This window comes from Mustela lutreola, chromosome 9, assembly GCF_030435805.1.
Source record: "Mustela lutreola isolate mMusLut2 chromosome 9, mMusLut2.pri, whole genome shotgun sequence".
NCBI lineage: Eukaryota > Metazoa > Chordata > Mammalia > Carnivora > Mustelidae > Mustela > Mustela lutreola.
The window spans coordinates 15,170,768-15,192,924 of NC_081298.1; the positions used below are offsets into that span (position 1 = coordinate 15,170,768).

The window sequence follows — 22,157 nt, forward strand, 5'->3', positions numbered from 1 at the left end:
CCGAAGGCAAACTCTTCTTTTTTTTTTTTAAGATTTTTATTATTTATTTACTTGACAGAGAGAGATCACAAGTAGGCAGAGAGGCAGACAGACAGGAAGGGAAGCCGACTCCCTGCTGAGCAGAAAGCCCATGCGGGGCTTGATCCCAGGACCCTGGGATCATGACCTGAGCTGAAGGCAGAGGCTTTAACCCACTGAGCCACCCAAGCACCCCCAAAGGCAAACTCTTAACCAACCGAGCCACCCAGGCACCCACTGTGTTTTCCCCTTAATGGAGCAGCACGCAGTCTGAGGACCCTAAGAGCAGAGGGAAACCATTGTCCCTTTGCTCTTGTCACAGGAGTGCCGAGCGCCATTCAGCTGGTAGCACACTGCTTCTGAGCTCTGAAGGAGGAGCTCTGTGAGCTGCCACAGCCCTCTGAGCTAAGCAGATTCTAGGGGTCACAGACCCATATGCCGCATGGCCAAGGGGCCAGAGCGGGGAGCTGTGCCCCTTTTATTGTCACCTCTCAGGCAAGACTCTTAACTGATGGGAGGCAGGTTTAGTGGTAACATCCCCTCACAATTGACTGACTTTTTCTTCTCAGGGTCTAGAAGGCAAGCACCTTGGTTTACTAATGGACACACAGAAGATAAAATCAGGACTTGGGAAGGTATCTAAAAGCAATTCTGTGGGGGCTTTTTCTAGAATAATGGTATGTGATAATGATAAGGTGCCCAGACGTGGGCACAGGAGGCCTCCTTGTGCCTGAGTGAGGTGGGGCAGAGCAAAGCGTGGGGGCTTGACCGGGCTGGGATTGGCTGAAAGGAGCAGACACCCGAAGTGCTGGAGGAGAAGGTGTGTACACCAGAGAAGGGGCAGGGGCAGAGCAGGACCATCTGGAAGCAACTCAAAACGCACCCAGCAGCAGCCCTCACACAGCACCGAGACAAGGAATTCAAGCTGCAGGTGCCCACGTCTGACGCCCATGGAGGTTTCCAGATACTTGGCTGAGTGCCTGGCAGTGCAGGTTCCCCCCGCCCTCCCGAAGCACCAACTGCCGCTGGCCTCCCGCTGACTGAGGGATTGTGTAACGTTATTCTAGACAAGACAGAGTTTGCAGCACTTTTAATGCACAAAGCAAAAAGTGATAGGCTGGCGGGGTGTCCAGCCTTCATTCCACATACCGAGCTCAAGTACCCATACAGCCCCAGGGAGAAGAAAGAAGTTACGGTTCAGTGAGAGAGCCAAGAGCAGGAAACGCCATTCTCTTGTCAGCCGGGGGAGGCAGGATTCCATTTTCTGGGGATGAAAGGATAGGAATAAATGTTTCTCACATTTGGCAGACTCCCGGCCTTCAACTAAGAAGGTAGCGGGCCAAGCCAGCCAGGCCTTCCAGCAAGGAGCGTGGAGCCAGGCAACGCCCAGGGACACCCGGCCTCTCCCCAGGGAGGCCAGGCAGGACAGCGGGCAAGAGGACATCTGTACTTTTTGCCCAGTGGTCAACACTCATTTATATCACACCGTCTGTCCTCTTGCTTTGATCATCACAGCTTCCCCCAAACTTCTCGGTGCCTCAGAGAAAGCCAGCCACACAGCTTCTGCAAGTCAATCCCTGACTGGCTCAGCTGCTTCTGACTCCCGTCTGTCCCACCCCAGCTACCCACCTGGTCTCAGAGCACATTCACAGTCGTCAGCTCTGTGGCCTGGTGTGCCTGCAGCACTGCCAAAGCCTCTTCCACCTATGGGACACGAGAGGGGGGATGGCAGTTAGTGCAGCTGCCCAGCGGGGTCCTGGGAGAGCCCTGGCCTCCCAGTGCCCAAGCATGCTAGATACTGGAAGTCCCCGCCTTCCTAGCGTTGGGGCTTGCAAGCGGAAACCCACGGTCACCTTCTCAAAACAGGTGTGTGACCCTAGACTGTCAGAACACTGCTCTCTGTACCAAGACCTCACAAGACCTTGCAAGACCTCGCACATGGAGCTGCAGAGAATTAATGGGCAAGAGCTGGAAGAGCAAACCCTTACGCCCTTTTCCCTGCCTGCTCAAAGATTCAGCAGGTGCAAGCTGGCGGTAGCAAAAAGGGAAACCGTCCCAGCCCCCGCCTGGTAGCTAGCTCTTCTAGGAGAAGTCTTTGTCATAAGCTCTCCTCCTGCCCTCGGAGGGCACCCTGCCACCCAGGGCCCAGACCACCTTGGCATTGAGGGACTCTGGGGACTCCAGCATGAGCAGCAGCTCTGAGTTGTCGATCTCCAGTAGCATGCCCGTGATCTTGCCGGCCAGCTGGGTGTGGGTATCGTAGATAAGGGGGTACAGACGCTCACCTGTACAGAACAGCTGGCTGATATCCCGGCAGCCCAAGAGCGGGGGGTGCGCGGTGGGGGAGGCGTGGGTATTGTGGAACAGAGCAGTGAGGCATCTGGGGGCTCGTCCCGTCCCTTAGCCCCACTGGGAGCCTCTTTTCCAACTGTAAAGCATGCGGAGCAAACCCTGCTTCGGAGGCTAATTTGAAGAATCAAATTTTATATTCTAGGTGAAGTCATCTACACAGGGTTGGACACAGACTTGGGCTTTAAAGACTACTCTTGTTCATCTTGCAAGAAATAGTTCCCGTATACACACTGAAATCCTAGACAAGATATGCTAATGCCGGACTTGACTTTTGGGGGTACAGGGGGGGCCACATGCACAAGATGAATTCACCTTCCACCATCAGGCACTCCTAGTGACAGGACCCAGGACTAGTGGTGAGGCACCCCTCTCAGCAATGTGTGGAGGGTCTGGCTATGCTGGGGTGCTGCGGTGCTAGGGTGGGAGAGGTTTTCCCACCAGGGAAGTGAAGAGGTCTACAGGGAACGGCTAACAGCTTCCTGCCTCCATGAAGCCCGTGGAGGATTTCCTTTGACCAGTGGGAAGTGGCAGAACCCCAGGTGAGCTGAGCGAACAACAGGGTGGTGGCAAAGGGGGCCTTCAGAGAGGTTCTGGACATCTTGGTGGCCACGGAGGGAAGAACCTGACATCCAGTAAGTAGCAAGCTGGTCATTCGTTCGACAGCGAGTGGCAGCCTTTGGCAGGGCTTGTCACAGACAGTGGGCTGGGGACGATCTGCACAGGGAACTCACAGCCCAGCAGGGAACAGGTGTTTGCCCCGTGCACACTTATTTCCCGCCTCCCCGCAGTGGTCACTGGGAGCCGGACATGTGGGCACAGCCTCTTCCCAATCAGAAGAGGTGAGGCGCTGTGACACCCACCAGCAGAAACCCAAGACTATACCCTGGGGCTCCTGGCCCCTGATCTGCCCTCAGCTGGGCTCTCTCCAGCCCATCGTGGGCCTGGTGCTGAAGAAACCTAGACCCGTGTTTTGAGACAAGAAAGCAGGGAGGCCGAGAAAGCAGAAGCGACCTGAGCAAGGTCACCCAGCAGGGGGGTCTGCAGCAACACTGGACCTCTGACCTCCACTCAGGGCTTTTCCCAACAGGCTGGCCACCCCTCGGCCGCTGTTTCCCCTCCAGGGTAGGGGGACCAGCCACTCACCAATCATCTGCTTTTGCTCGTGCAGCGGTGCTGCGGCCAGCATGGACGCCGTCAGGGGCTCCTGTCCCGGGATGCGCACAGCGGGCTCCTCCACCTGAACACAGTGCCGGGGACACGTCCCTTAACCACCGCAGAGCACAAGACCTCATGGCACTTACCCTGTTGGAAGCACAGGCCTCCAGGAATGCTCTGGATTGGGGGGGCAAGTGGCAAAGTAGGGACCATTGGGTGGGATAGTGTCCCTAACAAGGGCACAGTGGGCCAGACACACCCCAATTTGGATGCCTTAGACAGTGCCAGGAACCTGTGAAGGCCAAAGGAAAGCGTGACTATTCACTTTGTGCCAAATGACACACTTACTGTCATCCAGCTTCATAGCCACACCCCCCAGCATACGCCTGACCCTCCCATACCATGGCAACTTTGAAAGCATTCTGCCACTTAAAGTGGACACCTGTTCGTTTTGCAAGAGAGACTTCGAAATCTACACACTGAAATTCTAGACAGGATAGGCTAATGCCAAGTCTGGGACTTGGGAGATAAATACACACAGCTCTTTAAGTCAATGACAATAGATATATTCAGTTATACTGTAGATTAATCACATCCCATTTCTAGAAAAGCTTTCCTTGTTGCTCCACACTGAATATTAATGAAATCCAAGTTAATTTGGCTAATAACCCAGGCAGAGCAAATCATAATTAATACACCAAATGTGATCTTGGACCTTTCCCTCCTTCTGTTAGTAAGGGGGAGTGTTTCTTTCTTTCTTTTTTTTTTTTTTTTAAGATTATTTATTTATTTGACAGACAGAGATCACAAATAGGCAGAGAGGCAGGCAGAGAGAGACGGGGAGGCAGGCTCCCTGCCAAGCAGAGAGCCCAATGTGGGGCTCGATCCCAGGACCCTGGGACCAAGACCTGAGCTAAAGGCAGAGGCTTCAACTTACTGAGCCACCCAGGCGCCCCAGGGGGAGTGTTTCTTATACACATTAGCAAATGAAACTTCACAATTCAAGAAAAGAAAAAAAAACAAAAATCAAGGCCTAGAGAGGGCCAATGCCTCCAATGCCTTAGCCAAGGTTCTGAGCCAACCCCCACTGGAGCCCCGACTAAGAGAGCAAGCAGTCAGGCCAGCCTTACCCCAGGGTTGTGTGTTGCTGCAGAGTATTTGTGTGTCAGGAGAGACCCACTTGGCATAGAATATCCCGCCCCGCAGGCTCCTGTGGTCTGGGTACCAATGTGGGCTGTGAGGAATAAGCAGGTGCGTTAGGCCCTCACAGCCATCTAAAGCCACAAAGCCTAAAGACACAAGTTCATGTAGTAGCCGTGTGTCCGCCAGGAGGCTGCCACATAGATATACACACATTTGCTGAATGAAGGAAAGGAGGGGCCCGCCTTACAGCCCACATCTACAACCTTGTTCACGGCTGCTGCATGCTTGCTAAGTTTCTGATCTGAGGCTAAGCCCTGGCCTGTGTGATCTCATTGACCCATGCGACCAACCGGAAGGGCTATTTTCATCCCTATTTTAAAGAGGTGGTGACCAGAGCGAGCAAGGCCACAGAGTGAGCTGGCCCCAGGACCTGGGTCTGTGGGATTCTAAGGCCCACACGAACTCCTATGCCGCACAGCCTCCAAAGTCTGCTCTACTCTCGGAGAGGGCAGTGTCACAGCCAAGGTCACCGTGGAGGCCAGTGCTGACTCCTCACCTGTGCCAACCTGGCACCAAGCCCCTGCCCCGCCCTCCACACACTCCCATTCCTATTGGCCCTGCCCACACTCACCCACTCTTTGGGCGTGGGGCACCAGGGGTGGCACCTGGGTAGAGACCTGCCTGACACCGCCGACCTGGGTCGGGGGACGCCGCAACATGGCTGGTGGCCGGACCACGGAGGCACCTGGAGGGTAGATGGCTTGTGGCACAGAAAACATGGAGAGAAATGTTGGCGGGGCAGGACAATCCGAGTGGCCCACTGCACCCTGAAGATTCCAGGGTGAGGAAGAGAATGGGAAGGGGGAACCAGAACGTTCTCAGCAAAAGGATGAGTGAATTCACCGAGTCAGGCGGACCCAGAACTCCGGGGGAGGGGTGTGTGTGGAAATCTACAATGACAAAGCCATCTTGTTTCTACCCAGAGGCCCCAGTGGCCCCAGGAGGCATAGCCATCATGATCACACCCATGGAGCCCCTAAGACACTGTCAAATCAGGGTGAGCTCCCCTCCTAGGGAGAGGCCACCCATCAGCCACACAGCCCCAGGAGTTCACTGTGACGGCCCTAAATCAGACAGTTCTTGGGAGCTAATTGAAGAAGATGGCTACACCCATAAGTCATTTACAAGTTCAGCACTGCATGGTGCTTTATATAGGCCTTATTCAGAAGAGGAAACTAGAAGTGAATTACCCACTGAATTAACACCCGAGGGAGTAGCAGAGCCAGGCTTGCCCCCAAAGCCTGTGTTTGTAGCCCCGGGTTCCACACTGCCCTACAGGACCCACCCCTGCGGGCCTGGCTGAGAGTACCAGGGGCTGAGTCACTCACAGGACGGTCTCGGAGGCTGGGCTGTCCACCTGGGGGAGGGCTGCATGGGGGCGCCGGAAGCGTAGTACGCAGCCTGAGTTGGAGGCTGTGAGGGAGAAGCCTGGCAGTCAGGGGTCAGCAGCAGGTGAGAAACCACATCCCTCCCAGACAACCCTGTAGGGACTTCACTGCCCCCACCCAGGGACTGGCTAGTGAGGAGTCATGAGCTGGGACGATGTCTCTGCTGCCCAGCTCAGGCTGTCCGTGAGCCCTGAACCCTCCGGGGCAAGGTGTCAGGTTCGCTCCTTGCCCCTGATCAGAGCTGGTGGCCCAAAGGACAGCATGAGATGGTCACATACCCCCTCAGACCTGTGCCAGCCAAAGCTACTGCTACAAGGAGCTGGAATGTCATCCTGGTAGCTGCTAACGGCCAGCACATTTCCACTTCCTCTAAGTCCCGTGAGCTCCCTCCTTAGCACACACCTCCAGCAGAGCTGGTGGGCGGCCCGGGAGATAGGACCGGCTAAGCGGGGGAAAGGCTAAGTGGGAGAGTAAGGTGTATAGTACAGGGTCGTACAGCATAGAAGGCTAGGTCCTTTCTATTTAATGCACTGTTTCTCAAACTTAGTTGCCCAGAGAGAGTCTCTCTGAGCAGAACCCAAATCTCTCCCTGGGTGGGTGGGAAGAACCGCTCGACAGCAGCATGCTTACCCACCCCTCACAGATGGGGTTAGAACGGCCTGCCTGCCGAGTTTCCAGCAGAAAACACATGGACAGCCCGCATCTAGCTGGGAAGCTGCCCTCCTGCTGTACCTGGCTGTCAGGGAAGGGGTGCGGGCAGGTCGTCACCTGGGGCATGGCGGGCAGGAAGTAGCTGGCGGGCTGCTGGAAGGAGCCCAGGAGGGGGCCACCCAGGGCCCGCATGGTGGAGAGACGCTGCATGTACTGGTTGGTGAGGATGGCTTTCCGCTCCTCTTTGCGCTGGGCCAGTGCCACGTACAGCGGCTTGGTGCCCACGATGCGCCCGTTCATCTCTGTCACGGCCTTGGTCGCCTCTTCTGGAGAGGAAAAACACACAAAGCCAAACCCCTTGCTGTGGCCACCCTCTGTCATCACCTAAAAGCAAGACAAGACAAGGTCTACTGGGGTTGGGGAAGGAAGACTCCGGAAGGCTGCGCTCCTCTCCTTCCCCCCACCCCAGGGGCCCAGGAGAAATCGTCCCCCTGACATTGACTGAGGCCCATGACATGCCAGATCCTGGAAATGCCTTCTCAGGTCACATGTACCGCACCTGATGAGGAGGGGACCTCCACTCCCACTTCACAGGGGACCAAGTGGGGCTTGAGAGTGACTTGGCGGAGACCAGGCCACTTGCTAATGGGGGGCTGCTCGCTGTTTTACAGGACACTCCCCAGAGTCTGTGGGAACTGCTGCATTTCAGGATTTTTACATTTTCTTTCTGAAATGGTCTTCCTAAGCTGTGCAGGAAAGCTACATTACACGGGCTACCATGAAGAGAGGATAGTTGAGGATTGCTTAAAAATCTAAGAACAGGGCACAGGGTTCTTTAGCCAGAGCCACAATCTTAAACACGTCGTGAGATGCCCCTGTGATGAAAATCTGCCTTTCAACTACTCTTTGGTTTTTTTTAAACGACCCATACAATTGTTTGGTTCATGTGGGAATCAGGGAAAGAATAAAACGTTCTTAAGAGTTTCCTAGAAAGTCCAATAAAATCAGATTTGTATGGAATATAAAAGTTATATATATATATATATATATATATATATATATATAATATATATATATATTTATGTGCAGCTCGATCCCAGGACCCTGGGATCATGACCTGACCGATGCTTAGCCAACTGAGCCACCCAGGTGTCCCAAAAGTGATTTATATTTTTGGTGCCTTATTCTATTTTCTTTGTGGTAGAAATAAAAGTCCTTATTACAGTTTAAAAAAGAGAGTGACTTGTCCAGAGTCACCCAGCCTGTGGACACACATCATCCAGGACTCAAACCCAATGCAGCGTTCTGATCATTGTTCATTGCCTCTGCAAGGCACTGAGTCAAGTTCTTTAGGAATCTGGGGAAGAGGTTCTTAGCTTTGTTACTAAAATAACATTTTTTTACGTTTTGGAATCATTTCAGATGCATAGAAAAATTGCAAAAATAGTACGGAGTGGCAATCTTTCAGCCAGCTTGCCCCGATGTGAACAGGGTACCTGTGTAGATTAACATTGGGATGGTGCTATTAATTATCAACCACAATGCTATTAACTGATCTGCGGATCTCATTCATCTTTCACTAGTTTTTCTAATAAATATTATTTTTCTCTTCCAGGATCCAATCCACATTGCATGTATGGTTTGTAATGTTTTTTGGAGTCAAGCCACAGGCCTGGCTCACACATTTGGACTTGAACTGATATACTTTTAAAATCTGCTTCTCTATTAGAGTCCATGTTCTGTATGTTCTAGATCATGGGTGTTCGAACTGCACTTGGCTACCCAACCACACGGGGGCCTGAGCCTGAGGGTTCACAGACGCTCCCCCTGCCCAGGGATGCCAGTGGACAGAAGTCCGGGGGATCTGTGAACTCGGATGGGGGGAAAAAATGGCCTCTCCTTTCTCACATTAGGGTTCCCTCCTATTGTGAATACAGACAACAAAAATAGGGGAGCCTTGGCTGTACTTGGAATTTTGTCAGAAAGAGAAAGAAAATATTTTCATAACCTGTTAATCGCTGCTGCCCCCCAAATATCATCTATGCTAACTGTTGCCTCCCTAGATCTTATAGTTGGGTACAATAACAAAGTGCCTACTACGGTCACCTTCGTGTTTTGATAATTTTGTTTCAATATAATTGGTTTTCCGCAATGCTCTGAATTTTCTTTTATGTACTAAAAGGTATTCTCGGAAGGGATCCATAGGCTTTCATCACCCAGATTTTCTTAGCACAAAAGTATCGCTTAACAAGTTAATAAGAACTTCTGTTAGATAGTAAAGAATGATAAAATACATTTATGCAGCTTACTATAAACGTGGTAGTGTCATTAGCACTTTACAGGCCTTAATTCCTTTTCATAATCGTTGCATTTTATATACAATCGAAATCATGGAAATATGTAAATGTCCATAAAATCCCCACTTTATTAGCCTAGTGGGTCAATGAACAAGATAGTGCCGCAACTCGGAGCAGCCCAAATTTTTACAATTCCCTTCCCTTGGGGGGCGCCTGGGTGGCTCAGTGGGTTAAGCCACTGCCTTCGGCTCCAGTCATGATCCCAGGGTCCTGGGATCGAGCCCCGCGTCGGGCTCTCTGCTGGGTGGGGAGCCTGCTTCCCCCTCTCTCTCTGCCTGCCTCTCTGCCTACTTGTGATTTCTGTCTGACAAATAAATAAAATATTTTAAAAAAATGTCACCATGTAGGCTTCAAACTGTAGGCAGAAAAAGCTTTGCCTGGATTGACATTTAAAAAAAAAACAAAAAACAAAAAACAACAAAAAACAAATCCCTTCCCTCGGCAAGTCCTCACGGAGGTCGGTGATTCTCCGGAAATTAGACATGACATGTGAATAATCAGATCCTTACTTCACAGCTTACTGGGGGCAGGTGCTCTGCACTCAGGCTCTTCAGTGCTCAGGACACCTTGAGAGGTAGGGAATGTTGCTCCCATTTGACAGATGGGTAAACAGAGTACAAAAGGCACAGTCACTTCCCTCAGATTCTACAGTTAGTTAACGTAGGACTGGGATTTAGACCTAGTTCTAACTAACTTGAACATCCCAGTTTTCAAAGACCATACTACACAAAGTACATGTTTGCTGGGAAAGAGGGCAGATAGCTTTTTTATAATGTTTAAGCAAATTTACTGATGCTTAACTTACACGTCTCATAGCTCTGACATTTTTTCAAAGATCCTTAACTCAAAAATTCTTAGAACCTCTGCCCTAAACACCAGACTTCCTGAAGGACATTTAAAATTGTATTCAACGGGGATGCCTGGGTGGCTCAGTCAGTTAAACAAGCGTCTGCCTTTGGCTCAGGTCGTGATCCCAGGGTCCTGCTCATGGGAAGCCTGCTTCTCCCTCTGCCTGCCCCTCCCCCTGTTTGTACTCTCTCTCTCTCTCTCTCTCTCTCTCTCTGACAAATAAATAAAATCTTTTTAAAAATAAAAAAAATTCAAAAATTGAAATTGGATTCAACAGACAAAAGACCTTCTAGACCACTTCCCAAGAACCCAACCATCATATCACATATGTGGGTCTCCAGCCCCACCACTCACACTGATGTCTTTGGAAAGTTCCTCCTCCCCCACCCCCCTGAAGATCCCTACCTCCTTACAGCCAAGCCAAATGCTTCTGCCACTGTCAGAAGGGGAAGCCCTCCTGCCTGGTCCCCTGAGGTACCACAGCTCTGCCTCCAATACTCCCAGCCCACACCACAAACACCTTATAAGAGATATGAGTTGGTAATGCATCTGACTTCCCCCTTGACTGGAAGCTACTCAAGGGCAAGAACCACATCGAACTCATTACTACAGGCTTCCCAGAGGCCCTGGTGAGACAGGAGGAATATGGAAGGAATGAACACTGGGTTATCCAAAAATCCTCTGAGGAGCTTTAAAAATAAGATGCCCAGGCCCTACTGTGAAATCTTTCCATTTGTCTGACTCAGGTGTCTGTCTGTAAGAGCTCCAGGGGGGCTTAATAAGCCAGGGGTCAGAAACATCCAATGAACCCAGCAGTCTCATGGTGTAGATGAAGTTCAGAAAACATCAGCCCATGGTCACAGAGCTACTGAGTAGAATGGCCAGTCATCACATATCAGGTGCTAAGTGGGCTGGGCTCATGGTAAGTGCTCAGTAAATGGGGAACAATGAATGATGAATGAAGTAGCCCAGCCTTCTCATTTTCCAAATGGGGAAACTGAGATCCAGAAGACAACAAAAGTCTATGGAAATTCTGAAACGTGAATTTCTATAATCTGGCATATAGCAGGCACTCAATTAATGCTTTTTGAATGAACCAAGGTTACAGGGAACCCCAATAAGTCCAGCTATGTGACTGGGACTGGACTCACATCGTCTTCCCCTCCAGAGAAGACAAGGCTGCAGAGGGCCACCAAGCTCCAGTGGGGATCAGACATAGCCCCCCAAACTCTAAAAGGAATGGCTCAGCACCAACTCCTCGGAAGTCACAAGGGAGGGAGGGGTGTGCAAGCAGCAGGAGGACAGGAGGGGAAGGCTCTCCATCCCCTATAGGTGCCCCCAGTCCTCACCTTAGCACTGGTGATCACTCCATAGGGAGAGAACTCTTTTCTCAGCTTCTCATCATCAATGGAGTCATCCAGGTTTTTAACGTACAGATTCACGCCCTAGAAAGAAAGGTTACTGCTGGGGGTGTCCCTTCCCCTCCAAGCCTCGGGTTGCTTTGTGTCAGAGGCCAATGTAAGCCATGGGGGGGCCTAGAAGCCCTGGCCACCCAGCCTCCTGTTTCCAGTCCTGCATGGCATCCATGCCCCCAATCACTAAGCACGCCAATCCCCTGGAAGCTACAGCTACCCCCCGCCCGACCACTAAAGCCCAGTTCCCAGACACGGGATTGCTGGAAGAAGGCTTCCCATTCAGGGCCCTCCACACACAGACACGCTCACATAGCAGCAGCTGCCACCAGGGGGCTGTCACCTGGTAACGGGTCAGCCGGTCCTGCTTCATCTGCTCAAACCGACGCTTCAGCTCATTCTGCCGTTCCAGCCGCTTCTGGGCCCGGCCCACGTACAGCAGCCGCCCGCTCACCTCCTTCCCATTCATGTCCATCACTGCCTGGCCGGGGAAGGGGCCAGAGTAACTGGTAACCACCCCCATGAGGCCCTGCCTCCAGGCCCAGCATCTGGGCCTGAAGGGGGCCACCTGTCAGCTGGGCCAGCCTCGCTGGCTGAGAATTAGTAGAACCATGATAAAGGCCATTTAAAGTGAATCCACTTTTTGAAAACATAGATTTTAAAAATTGGGGGGTGCCTGGGTGTCTCAGTCGGTTAAGTGTCTGCCTTCATTTCAGGTCATGATCCCAGGGTCCTGGGATCGAGTCCCTCATCAGGCTCCTTGCTCAGCAGGGGGCCTGCTTATCCCCCTACCTGTTGCTCCCCCTGCTTGTGCTCTCACTCTCTCTGGCAAATAAAATCTTGAAAAAATATAAATAAATAAAAATAGGGGTGCCTTGGTGGCTCCGTGGGTTAAGCCTCTGTTTTTGGCTTGGGTCATGATCTCAGGGTCCTGGGATAGAGCCCCACATTGGGCTCTCTGCTTAGCAGGGGGTCTGCTTCTCCCTCTGCCCCTGTTCGCCATTTGTGCTCCCTCTCTCTCTCTTATACACACAAAGTCCTTAAAAAAATATTTTCACACAACAGTGACTTTTGCTTCCCCACCCAAATATGCAAATCCTTGTAAACATACTCTCAGGCCCCAAGAACAGCTAGTTCCACATCAGTCTTAAAAGGTCAGTACCTGGGTTTTCTAATCTGTTCCATCGATCTGTGCTTCTATTTTTGTGCCAATACCATACTATTTTGAGGACTACAGTTTTGAAATATTATTCAGCCATAAAAAAGAATGAAAGCTTGCCATTTCCAGGACATGGATGGACTTAGTATAATGCTAAGCAAAATAGTCAGAGAAAGACAAATACCATATTATTTCACTCATGTGGAATTTAAGAAACCAGACAAATGAGCAAGGGGGAAAAAAGAGGGAGGCAAACCAAGAAACAGACTCTTCACTGTAGAGAACTGATGGTTAGCAGAGGTGAGAGGGTGGGGGGAATGGGTGAAATAGGTCTGTTAACACAGTGTAGTATTGGTTTCAGGTCTACCATATGGTGATTCAACACTTCCATACAGGTGCAATCCTCGATTCCCATCACCTATTGAACAATAGTTCATTTTTTATGGGTAATATTCCACTGTGTCTTTAAGTGTGTATAAGTACACACACACACACACACACACACACAACACACACATCTTTTTTTATCCATGTCAGCTGATGGTCACTTGGGCTGATTCCATAATTTGGCTATTGTAGATAATGTGACTATAAACATCATGGTGTGTATGGAATTGTTGAATAACTATATTGCACACCTGAAACGAACACTGATTAAAAAAAAAGAAACAATTTACGCCTACAGAAAATGTACAAAAGTCATTGCCAAAGTCTCTAAGATTTTGGAGTCTATGGATCCTTGAAGCTCCAACGTGTCATTTTTACAGTTGAGAAAATCAAAGCCTAGAGAGAGGGAGGGATTTATACAAGGACACACAAGAGGTCACCTTCTGAAAGGGGCCATTCACTTAAGAACAAAGCTTCAGAGTCAGAGGGGCACGTTCTAATCCCAGTGGTACCTCTCACCAGCTACACCCTTGTGGCAACCATTGAACCCACGCCAGTAGAGCAGAGAGGAGAGTGTATGCAGCCTTTAGCACAGTGCCTGGCCCATGGTAAGTGCTCAGGGAAAGACGGCTGCCATCAAGATGGCACTGGGCCTGCTCTCTCTAGCCAGAATCCACAATGAGCTGAGATCCCTATGTCCAATGGTCTTAATGAGGCAGCAGCCTGGGAAAGAGTGTTAGGGTAGGAAGCCAGATAGGAAAACATTGTCATGGTGTGACCTCATTCCATTCACTTGCTCAGCCTGTGGGTATCTGGTACTTACTGGCAGGTGCAATGCCAGAGTTTTCGCTGTGAAACAAGGTTCAGTCTCTACCCACAGTTCTATACATGGAGATCTGGGTTATTGATGGAGAGAGGAAGAAGGGGCCCCTCACCAGAAGCATGAGGATAGAAGAGGCTTCTCAGAGGAGGCAAAGAATAAGCAGAAACCCACAGAGTAAGCATTAAGTAGTCTAAAGCCGCACTGTCCAATATAGCAGTCAGTAGCCACAGGTGGCTACTGAGCACTGGAACTGTGGCTAGTCTGAGTTCACACGTTCCGGGAGGACCAGATTTCAAAGAATGAATACAAAACAAGGGGAACATAAAATATCTCAATTTTTATATTGAATATATACTGGAGTGATAATTTCAATATATTAAGTTGAAGGGGACATTATTAAAATCAATTTGTTCGTTTGTCTTATCCTTTTAAATGTGGCTGCTGGAAAATTTCAAATCTCACTTGTGGCCCCCATTCTATTTCTACTGGACAGCCCTAACTGAAAGAGCAGGAGAAGGGAAACATTTTGAGAAACACATTTGCAGAGACCTGGGAGCAAGGAATCACCTAGCACTTCCCCTCCCCAGCCTCAGTCCCACCATCAATTCAAGAAGAGGGCAGTGGCTATCTCCGAGGCCCCTCCACCTCCCATGTGGGCAAGAACCTATGAAAAGCAGTCGGCCTTAGGGTTTGGAAGCACCCAAAGGAGGCTACAACCTTCAGCCTTTGTCACAGGCAGGAAGAGCCCTGACTGCTGTGGGCCCAGACTGAGGAGGGACTTCCTTCTCCTTCGCAGCAGCTGGAGCCCCCTGTACCTGATCTCCCTCCTTCCTAGTGCTGGCTTGGTGCCTCCTCCATGAAACAGAGCCACAGGGAGGCTCCTACCTTCTGGGCTTCCTCATGCTTCTCAAAGTTGACGAAACCGAAGCCTCGGGAGTGGCCGCTCTCATCCTTCATCACCTTCACACTCAGCAGCTTCCCTGGGAAGGGCCAGCCTGGCTCAGAGGGGAGTTTGGGAAGCCCCAGGATGTTCCCCTCCCTTTCCCACCCCCCTTGTGGCTTTGGACTACTCAGTGCCGTCTGCACCCCCCACAACTCCTCAGGAAGCCTCCGGAAAGGCCCCTCCTCCCAGCCCAACCTGGGGACAGAGGACAAAGTGATCCCTGATGCCCTTGGGGAACACGCCCACCAAACTGGGAGAAGAGGTCTTGCAGGCCCTGCTCATCCAGATCCACATGGAGGTTCTTCACATAAATGTTGGTGAACTCCATGGCCCGCGCTCCCAGCTCTGCTTCCCGCTCCCGTCGGGACTTGAAGTGGCCGACGAAGCTGCGGACACACTGACGGGGTAGGCAGCTGCCAGCCCTCAGTCACCCCCCCCCCCCCAATCCACCAACCCTGGGTCACTTGCGTCAATTGCTGCCAGGTCCAAGGCCCCCGTATCCCTCCTCAGGAGGCTAGGCAGGGCAATACTCTTTAGACGGACTACAGCCAAGGCTGGACCACTTCCAACAGCCAAGATTAACGCTCTAGCATATGGTTAAGAAGGGTTCATTCTTGGGGCAAATGCACAGGGAACTCCTCCCATACACCAAGCAGCTGAGTGTGCAGGAGAGAAGAACAAATGTGAACTGGAGAGTCAAACAGATGAGCACCTCAATCCTCACTCTGCAGTTGCCTAGCGGTGTGACCCTGGGCAACTTACTCAACCTCTCTGAGCCTCAGCATGCACTCCTATAACACTGGGCATAAAGGGCGCGTGGCTGGCTCAGTCCGTGGAGCATGCGACTTTTGGTCTCAGGGCTGTAAGTTCAAGCCCCGTGTTGGGTGTAGAGATTACTTTAAAAACAAACAAACAAACAAACAAACAAACAAGGGCTCCTGGGTGGCTCTGTTGGTTAAGCGTCTGCCTTTGGCTCAGGTCATGAACCCAGGGTCCTGGGACTGACTCCCCAGGTCAGGCTCCCTGCTCAGCAAGGAGTCCGCTTCTCCCTGTCCCTCTCCCCCTCCCCACGGCTTGTGTGCACTTTCACTCTCTCACTGAAATAAATAAAATATTTTTTAAAAACCACACAAAATAGAAAAAAAAACTTGGCATGAAGCTCAGATCACAGGCATTTGTTCATGTAACAGGTACCGGATGCACTAGGGAAGCAGTGGTGAGAGAACTAGACATGGGTCATGCCATGGTTACTATTGGGGGCAGACTGAAAATATTAATTTTCTTTTTTTTTTTAAGATTTTATTCATTTGACAGAGATCACAAGTAGGTAGAGTGGCAGGCAGAGAGAGAGGGGGAAGCAGGCTCCCTGCTGAGCAGAGAGCCAGCCCGATGCGGGGCTCGATCCCAGGACCCCGGGATCATGACCTGAGCCGAAGGCAAAGGCTTTAACCCACTGAGCCACCCAGGCACCCCTGAAAATATTAACTTTCAAAATCATAATTTCCAAGTTCATGTAAACACTTCCAGAAAAGTATTCTAGGTTAAGAAGACATAAGAGGGGTGCCTGGGTGGCTCAGTGGGTTAAATATCTGCCTGCGGCTCAGGTCACTATCCCAGGGTCCTGGGATCAAGCCCCGCATCGGGCTCCTTGCTCAGCAGGGAGCCTGCTTCTTGCTCTCCCCACCGCTTGTGCTCTCTCTCTGACAAATAAATAAATAAAATGTTTAAAAAAAAGAAAATGTAAGAAAATTCCATGGCATCTATAGCACACTTAGCACAAACAAATGGTAGCTGGCATTAAAACTTACAGAACACAGAGTAGGTGAACCTGGGCAAACGGGAGCTAACAAAGATCACGTCCTTCTGAGAACCGGGGAAAGCCCGCCAGGCTCGGTTTCACTGATGGGAGCCTCCCTGAGACGCTCTGAACAAAGAGCCACACTCAGTGCATCTTCCAGCTCAGAGCCTGCTTCCCTCCACAGCACTGAGCGTGGGGCTGGTTGTCCTGCGGGCAGGATCCAAGCCAGGGAAGGAGATGCGCTCCAGCGTCTTCCCCTCTGCCCTGCCCACCGTGAGGCTGGGGGTCTGCCGCCGCGGCAGCGGTGTAGGGTGGGGGATGGGAGGATGGCAAACCGACATGTAAGAAGATGGCACGCTAAGGGCCTACCTCCCTTCCTGTCCAAAAACCCCATGAAACAACACAAACGTTTTAAGAAAAAAATTCACAGCCATGCCGAGCAGGCTGGAAACCAGACACCACTGAATCCAGTGGTGATCTGGCCATTAGCTGTTCTCGCCGAAATTTCAAAATCCCCTCACTTAGGATTCAGCGCAATCCTCTAGGAACATCTGCAGCCCTGCTCTTCCCTGGGGAGAGGGAGCTCCTGAGGGACTGGACCCTTCCGCGGTCACCCCGCCAGCAGCAGAGTTCTGGCTGCGGCTCAGTGTCCAGTGCCCTGAGGCGGTGACGGGCAGCCTCCGATCCCCCACATCCCAGCACTCACACTTTGCGGTCATTCAGCAGCATCCCGTTCATGGTGGCGATGGCCTGCTGCGCTGCCTCATGGGTCTCAAAGTGGACAAAGCCAAAGCCTCGGGAGCCGTGATCGTCACATACTACCTGGGCCACAGAGGAGATGGATGGGGTTGGGGGGCACCCCACGGAGAATGGCAAAGGTAACGAATAACCACTACCTGTGTGTTTGCTCTGTGCCCCAGGCGGGGTCCGTCCACGTTCCACGCCAGCCCCCGGCTCTTCCCTCCAGATTTAATCATGTAGACCAGGGCCCCACTCTGGGCTAAGCACATGCTAAGGGGATCACAGGCTTCTCTTATCCTATTTGCTCTAGGAGCCCCTCCAGGCAATTCTTAACCTCTGAGCCCCCTCTGCCTGACTGGGGAAGATGGGAATGAAGGACTAGTCCAAGGTCACCAGGCAGCCAAGTTTCTGATTTTGAGAGCTACCACTTAGATGGGGAATAGGGCGTCAGGGTCCTTTCAACGTCGTGAAGATTATCAGACTTAAAATACGTGCATGACAAGCCTATGAGGTAGGTTCTACTAAGGCCCTCTTTTAGAGGAAGTCGAGGTATGGAGAGGTCACACAGCTGGCCCAAGGTCACATTGCCAGGAAGTGGAAAAGGCTGGATTTTGAACCCCAGACAGCACCGAAGTCCAAGATCTGACCAACTATGTTGTGCTAGCTTCTCAGCAGCTGGCCGACTACACGGGTCTAGTGCTCTTCCCGCCGTGCTCCAGAAACCTTTCCCGGGCAGCCATGTAGTATGGGTTTCTAGCCTCAGCCTCTGACTGCAGGGCTCACTGTGCTTTTCCCCCACAGAGCCCAATCTCCAGCTTTCCTACAAGTCTCACCGTCTCCAACCAGCCTGGGAGCTCCTGGCGTAGGCCCCACCCTGTGTGCCTTGCATCTAACCTGGTCCACAGCCACAGCGGGTCCTTGTTGGGCCTCAGACACTCGCCCAGGTCCCATCCAGCTTTCTGTCCAATCCTCTGTAGCCCAGAGGAAGCCTCAAGGCTTGACCGCCCTGATGGCCTCAGGGCGCAGCCTTCCAGTATCCACGCCCTTCATCCTGTCGAGTCTACTGTCCTCACTCTCTGCATTTGAACTTGTCTCGTGACTTGCTTTGGCCCACAGAATGCAGTGGAAGGAAAGGGGGGCCAGTCCCAAGCTTACATCTCAAGAGGCCTGGTGAGCTTCGCGCAGTGTGCCAGGAGACGCCGCCCTTGTCATAGGCATGGCCTGAGCTAGCCCGCTGGGGGAGGAAAGACGGCAGGAAGGAGGACCGAGCCAGTCAGCCTCCAGGGGGCCTGTGAGGGAGCCGGCCGAGAGCAGAACAGCCCAGACCACCAGCTGCAGAATTACGAGCTAAAGGAACGGCGGTTGCTGACAGCTCGACAAGGTGTGAAGCGGGGGCGCTGCTTGGGATCCCTCTGCCACACGGGTATTTGACAGACCCTCCCCTGGAAGGACGCACGCCCACCTTGCAAGAGAGGATGTTCCCAAAGGTGGAGAACGTGTCATATAAGGCTTTGTTGTCAATGGAGTCCTCCAGGTTCTTGATGAAGATGTTGCCCACGCCCGACTTGCGGAGTCCGGGGTCTCGCTGCGACCACATGATGCGGACGGGCTGGCCTTTGATCACTTCAAAGTTCATTGTGTCCAGTGCCCGCTCCGCTGGACGGGGGTGGGGGGACGAGGAGGAGAAAAGGGGGCAAGTAAGGGCATTTCTTTCCCTGAGCCCTAAGGTACTTCATTGGAAGCAAAAAAGGAAAAAACAAAAAACCAAACAACAACAACAACAAAAAAAAAGATCACTGTCTGGGTCTCACTTGAAAGAAGGGAGATACGCGGAAAGAATTAATGTGCGCAGCGCTCCTCCCCCTTCCTGCTGGGGTCTCGTTCGGCTCCTCACGTGAGCCGGGATCCCTAGCCCCCACTTCACAGAGGGGAAAACTGAGGCTCAGAACGGGGAAGGGTCAGTGGTGGGGCAAGGTCTACCGCGGTGTTCAAAAGCACACGGAGTAGATGAAAATGCAAAGGCGGGCCCATAAGACAAAGACTGGCAGCAGTTAGGGGAAACCAAAGCTCAGAGGTACGGAGGGGCAGAGCTGAGACTCCATCCTGAGACGTAGGGCTCTGGGGGAGAACACCTCTCTGAGGTGGTTTCTTCACCTGCAAAGTGGGGATGAGGAGATGATGACCCTTTTCCCACATCGAACAAAGGGAGATGGCACTGGCTGCCTCCAGGGAGTTGGGACAGGTTGAAAATTGAAGAAGATACGCCAAGGGGCCTTACACTTTCGGCCTGGCCCAAAACAGGAGTTCGGGGAGTGGTAGTGTGGTGTCTGCAAACAGCAGCCTCTGCCCATCATCCCACCCCTACGACAGCCCGTTCCCTCCCAGCTAAGAGGCAACATCCTTTCTCTTCCCTAGAGCTCCATTTAGCTCATCTGTGAAGTCTGGCAGAAAGGCCAGAGCGCGCAGGGCTTGGAGGAAGAGGTTAGTGGCAGGGGTGAGGAAAGCAGAGCAAAGGAGAAAGCGCTCTGGAATCCAGTTTAGTCACCTGCTGGGAAACAGGCAGAACCACCCCAGCAAACCCTCGTGTAGGAACCCTTCCCACCCACCTGGGGTTTTTTACCACGCACCAAAGGATACTGGAAATATTCACAGACACAGTGCATTCCTTCTGTGCTGTTGGGGAATAAACCATCACCCCTTTTCACAGATGGAGAGGTGGGGAGTGTGAACTCTTGTTCAAGTTCACACCCTGGTGACCGAACTTTGGCAAAACTTGGTGCTCTCGCTCTTCATCCTCTCCACCGTCAAACGGTGCGGTCCTAACCGCCCAACAAACCAATCAGTCCTCGCAGCTCTGAGACATCCAGTCTGGGGCCTGGAGTGGAGACCAGATCTGGGCAGCTGAGAAAGGTGCGAGCCCAGCCCCAGCGCTCCTGCCTTCCCCACTCATCACCTGCAAACTCACCAGGTGCTTTGATTTTCTCATCCCCCCAACCACTGCGGAAAGGCAGGTACCCTCCCCATTCCCCAGACAACCGAATCTCAGAATGGCTGAGTGATTGCTCAAAGTCACACAGCTGCGGGCTTTCTAGTCCGTGGTCGGCCCAACCCCAGAGCTCTTGGCTGTTTTCATTCAGCCTTAATATTTGTCCCCTGTAAGACGGAGCACCAGTAAGACACACAGTAGGCCCACACTGATTGCCTCTTCTTGTCTCAGGGGCAGCACCCCTTCCAACGCCCTGGATCTCTGGGCCTCAGTTTCCCTGGCTGCAAAATGAGAGCCGTGGGAGCAGCCAGATTTGCCAGCGTGGGCCCGAGCTGCTGCTGGTCGGCCCCGGCATCTGTGCATCTGTCTGTCCCCCCTGCCCCGGGGCTCACCGTCGGCCGGCTGCTGGAAGTTGATGTAGGCATAGCCCAGCGAGCGGCGGGTGGCCACGTCGCGGCACACGCGGATGGACAGGATGGGGCCGGCAGGCGAGAACTTCTCGTACAGCATGGCTTCGGTCACGTCGGGGTGCAGGTCGCCCACGTAGAGTGAGGCGAGCGGGTAGCCAGGGCCGCTGGCGTTCATGGCGTTGGCCAAGGCGCCACGGTGGGCCTCTCCTCCGAGCGGCCACCCCTCCCTTTAGCCCTCGCCCCGCCCCGCCCCGCGTCCCACCTGGGACCCCTCAGCACTCCCAACAGCCCCAGGTGAGGCCTCTGGGACCCCGCCTCTGCAGGTGGAGCGCGTCCTCCACCAGGCCTGTGGGCGGGCTGCAGGGACGCGGGTCAGAGCCCAACCCGGGCTTGTTCCAGTCCCGAAGGTCATTGCCTTCTGGGTCTCTGGGTCCACTTCCCTTCTCAGTAAAACCCGGACGGCACTCTTCTCAGGGATTGGAAGGGACCTGATGCAATTCTGTGTGTCTCACAGACGAGAACCCCGGGCCAGACACCTACTTTCAAAGCTTGTGCTCCTTGCCTCCTCAAAGTCGTCAAGATAGCCAGAATCCAGCACCCGCTCTGGAACCGGCCTTATGACGGGACTGAAGGCTCCACTTGAGAATTTGTGACCAAGGCCTTCCTTGACACGGACTCTCGCATCACCAACATGTTCCCGGATATTCCTGGCCCACCATTTTTTGGGGTTTTTTTTTGAGAGTGATGCAAGGAGTAAGAGAGAATCCTAAGCAGGATCCAGTGTGTGTGGAGCCCAGGGCAGGGCTCGATAAGAGATCATGACCGGAGAGGACATCCCCAGCCCACCCCAGCTTCCTTTTGACTAAGCCCTTCCACCAGCATTCCATCGGGAAGCCTCAGTTACTCTACGGGGACAGGAGGCACCTGACAGTGCAAGGCCAAGACAGTGGCCTGAAGCTGTGCTTGCGGCCTCAACCTATCCGTGGTGAGGGGGCATTTAAAAGAAAATTCTGATGCTCTGTGGGCCATATTTCCCCTTGCCCCTCACAGGGACTGTCCTGGTTCCCACTGACCTTTGCTTGAGTGTGGTTTCGGCAGGCGGAAGAGCTCTGAACGGGTCTGGTTGTGCAGCACAGTAGCAATCAGGCACAGACTGAGTAATCTTGGGCTGAAAAATACCCTCATTTTTTCCCTGTCCTTATGGGAGGTGCAAGTTTTTAGAAAAGGGGCAAATGCCATGAGGAAACAGTGCTGCAGGCACTCAGAAAGTGTTAGGGCAGAGGATAGTCTGGTAGAACCCTGGGAATGACCCAGCCTTACGCAAGCATCTCACAGGCTTTGCTACATCTCAGGGTTTAAAAAAAGGGGTATGTGTGTGTATTTTGAATGGGATGTAAAATAACTGTTCATAGCAAATCTTAGAAGCTACAAAAGAGGACCTAACACATGGATGGTTTGTCGTGGAGGGTGGAGAAGCGTCCCGTAATAGGCAGAGAGTGGCTCTTTATTAATAGTAATTTCTCCT

The 22,157-nt window shown here is 52.3% G+C and overlaps 1 protein-coding gene across 1 annotated transcript; it reads right to left on the minus strand.

Moving 5' to 3' along the window:
• Window positions 1-348: 348 nt before the first annotated feature.
• Window positions 349-22,147, minus strand: PABPC1L (poly(A) binding protein cytoplasmic 1 like). Its single transcript, XM_059133068.1, has 15 exons — window positions 20,615-22,147; window positions 18,699-18,892; window positions 17,202-17,317; window positions 14,944-15,083; window positions 14,640-14,734; window positions 11,729-11,866; window positions 11,323-11,418; window positions 6,885-7,151; window positions 6,057-6,141; window positions 5,300-5,428; window positions 4,656-4,759; window positions 3,514-3,607; window positions 2,173-2,303; window positions 1,648-1,722; window positions 349-1,282 (listed from the first exon to the last, which is right to left on the minus strand). The coding sequence occupies exons 1-14, from the start codon at window positions 20,805-20,807 to the stop codon at window positions 1,654-1,656; spliced, it is 1,851 nt and encodes a 616-aa protein (XP_058989051.1). The 5' UTR covers window positions 20,808-22,147; the 3' UTR covers window positions 349-1,282; window positions 1,648-1,653.
• Between the last annotated feature and the right edge of the window lie 10 nt (window positions 22,148-22,157).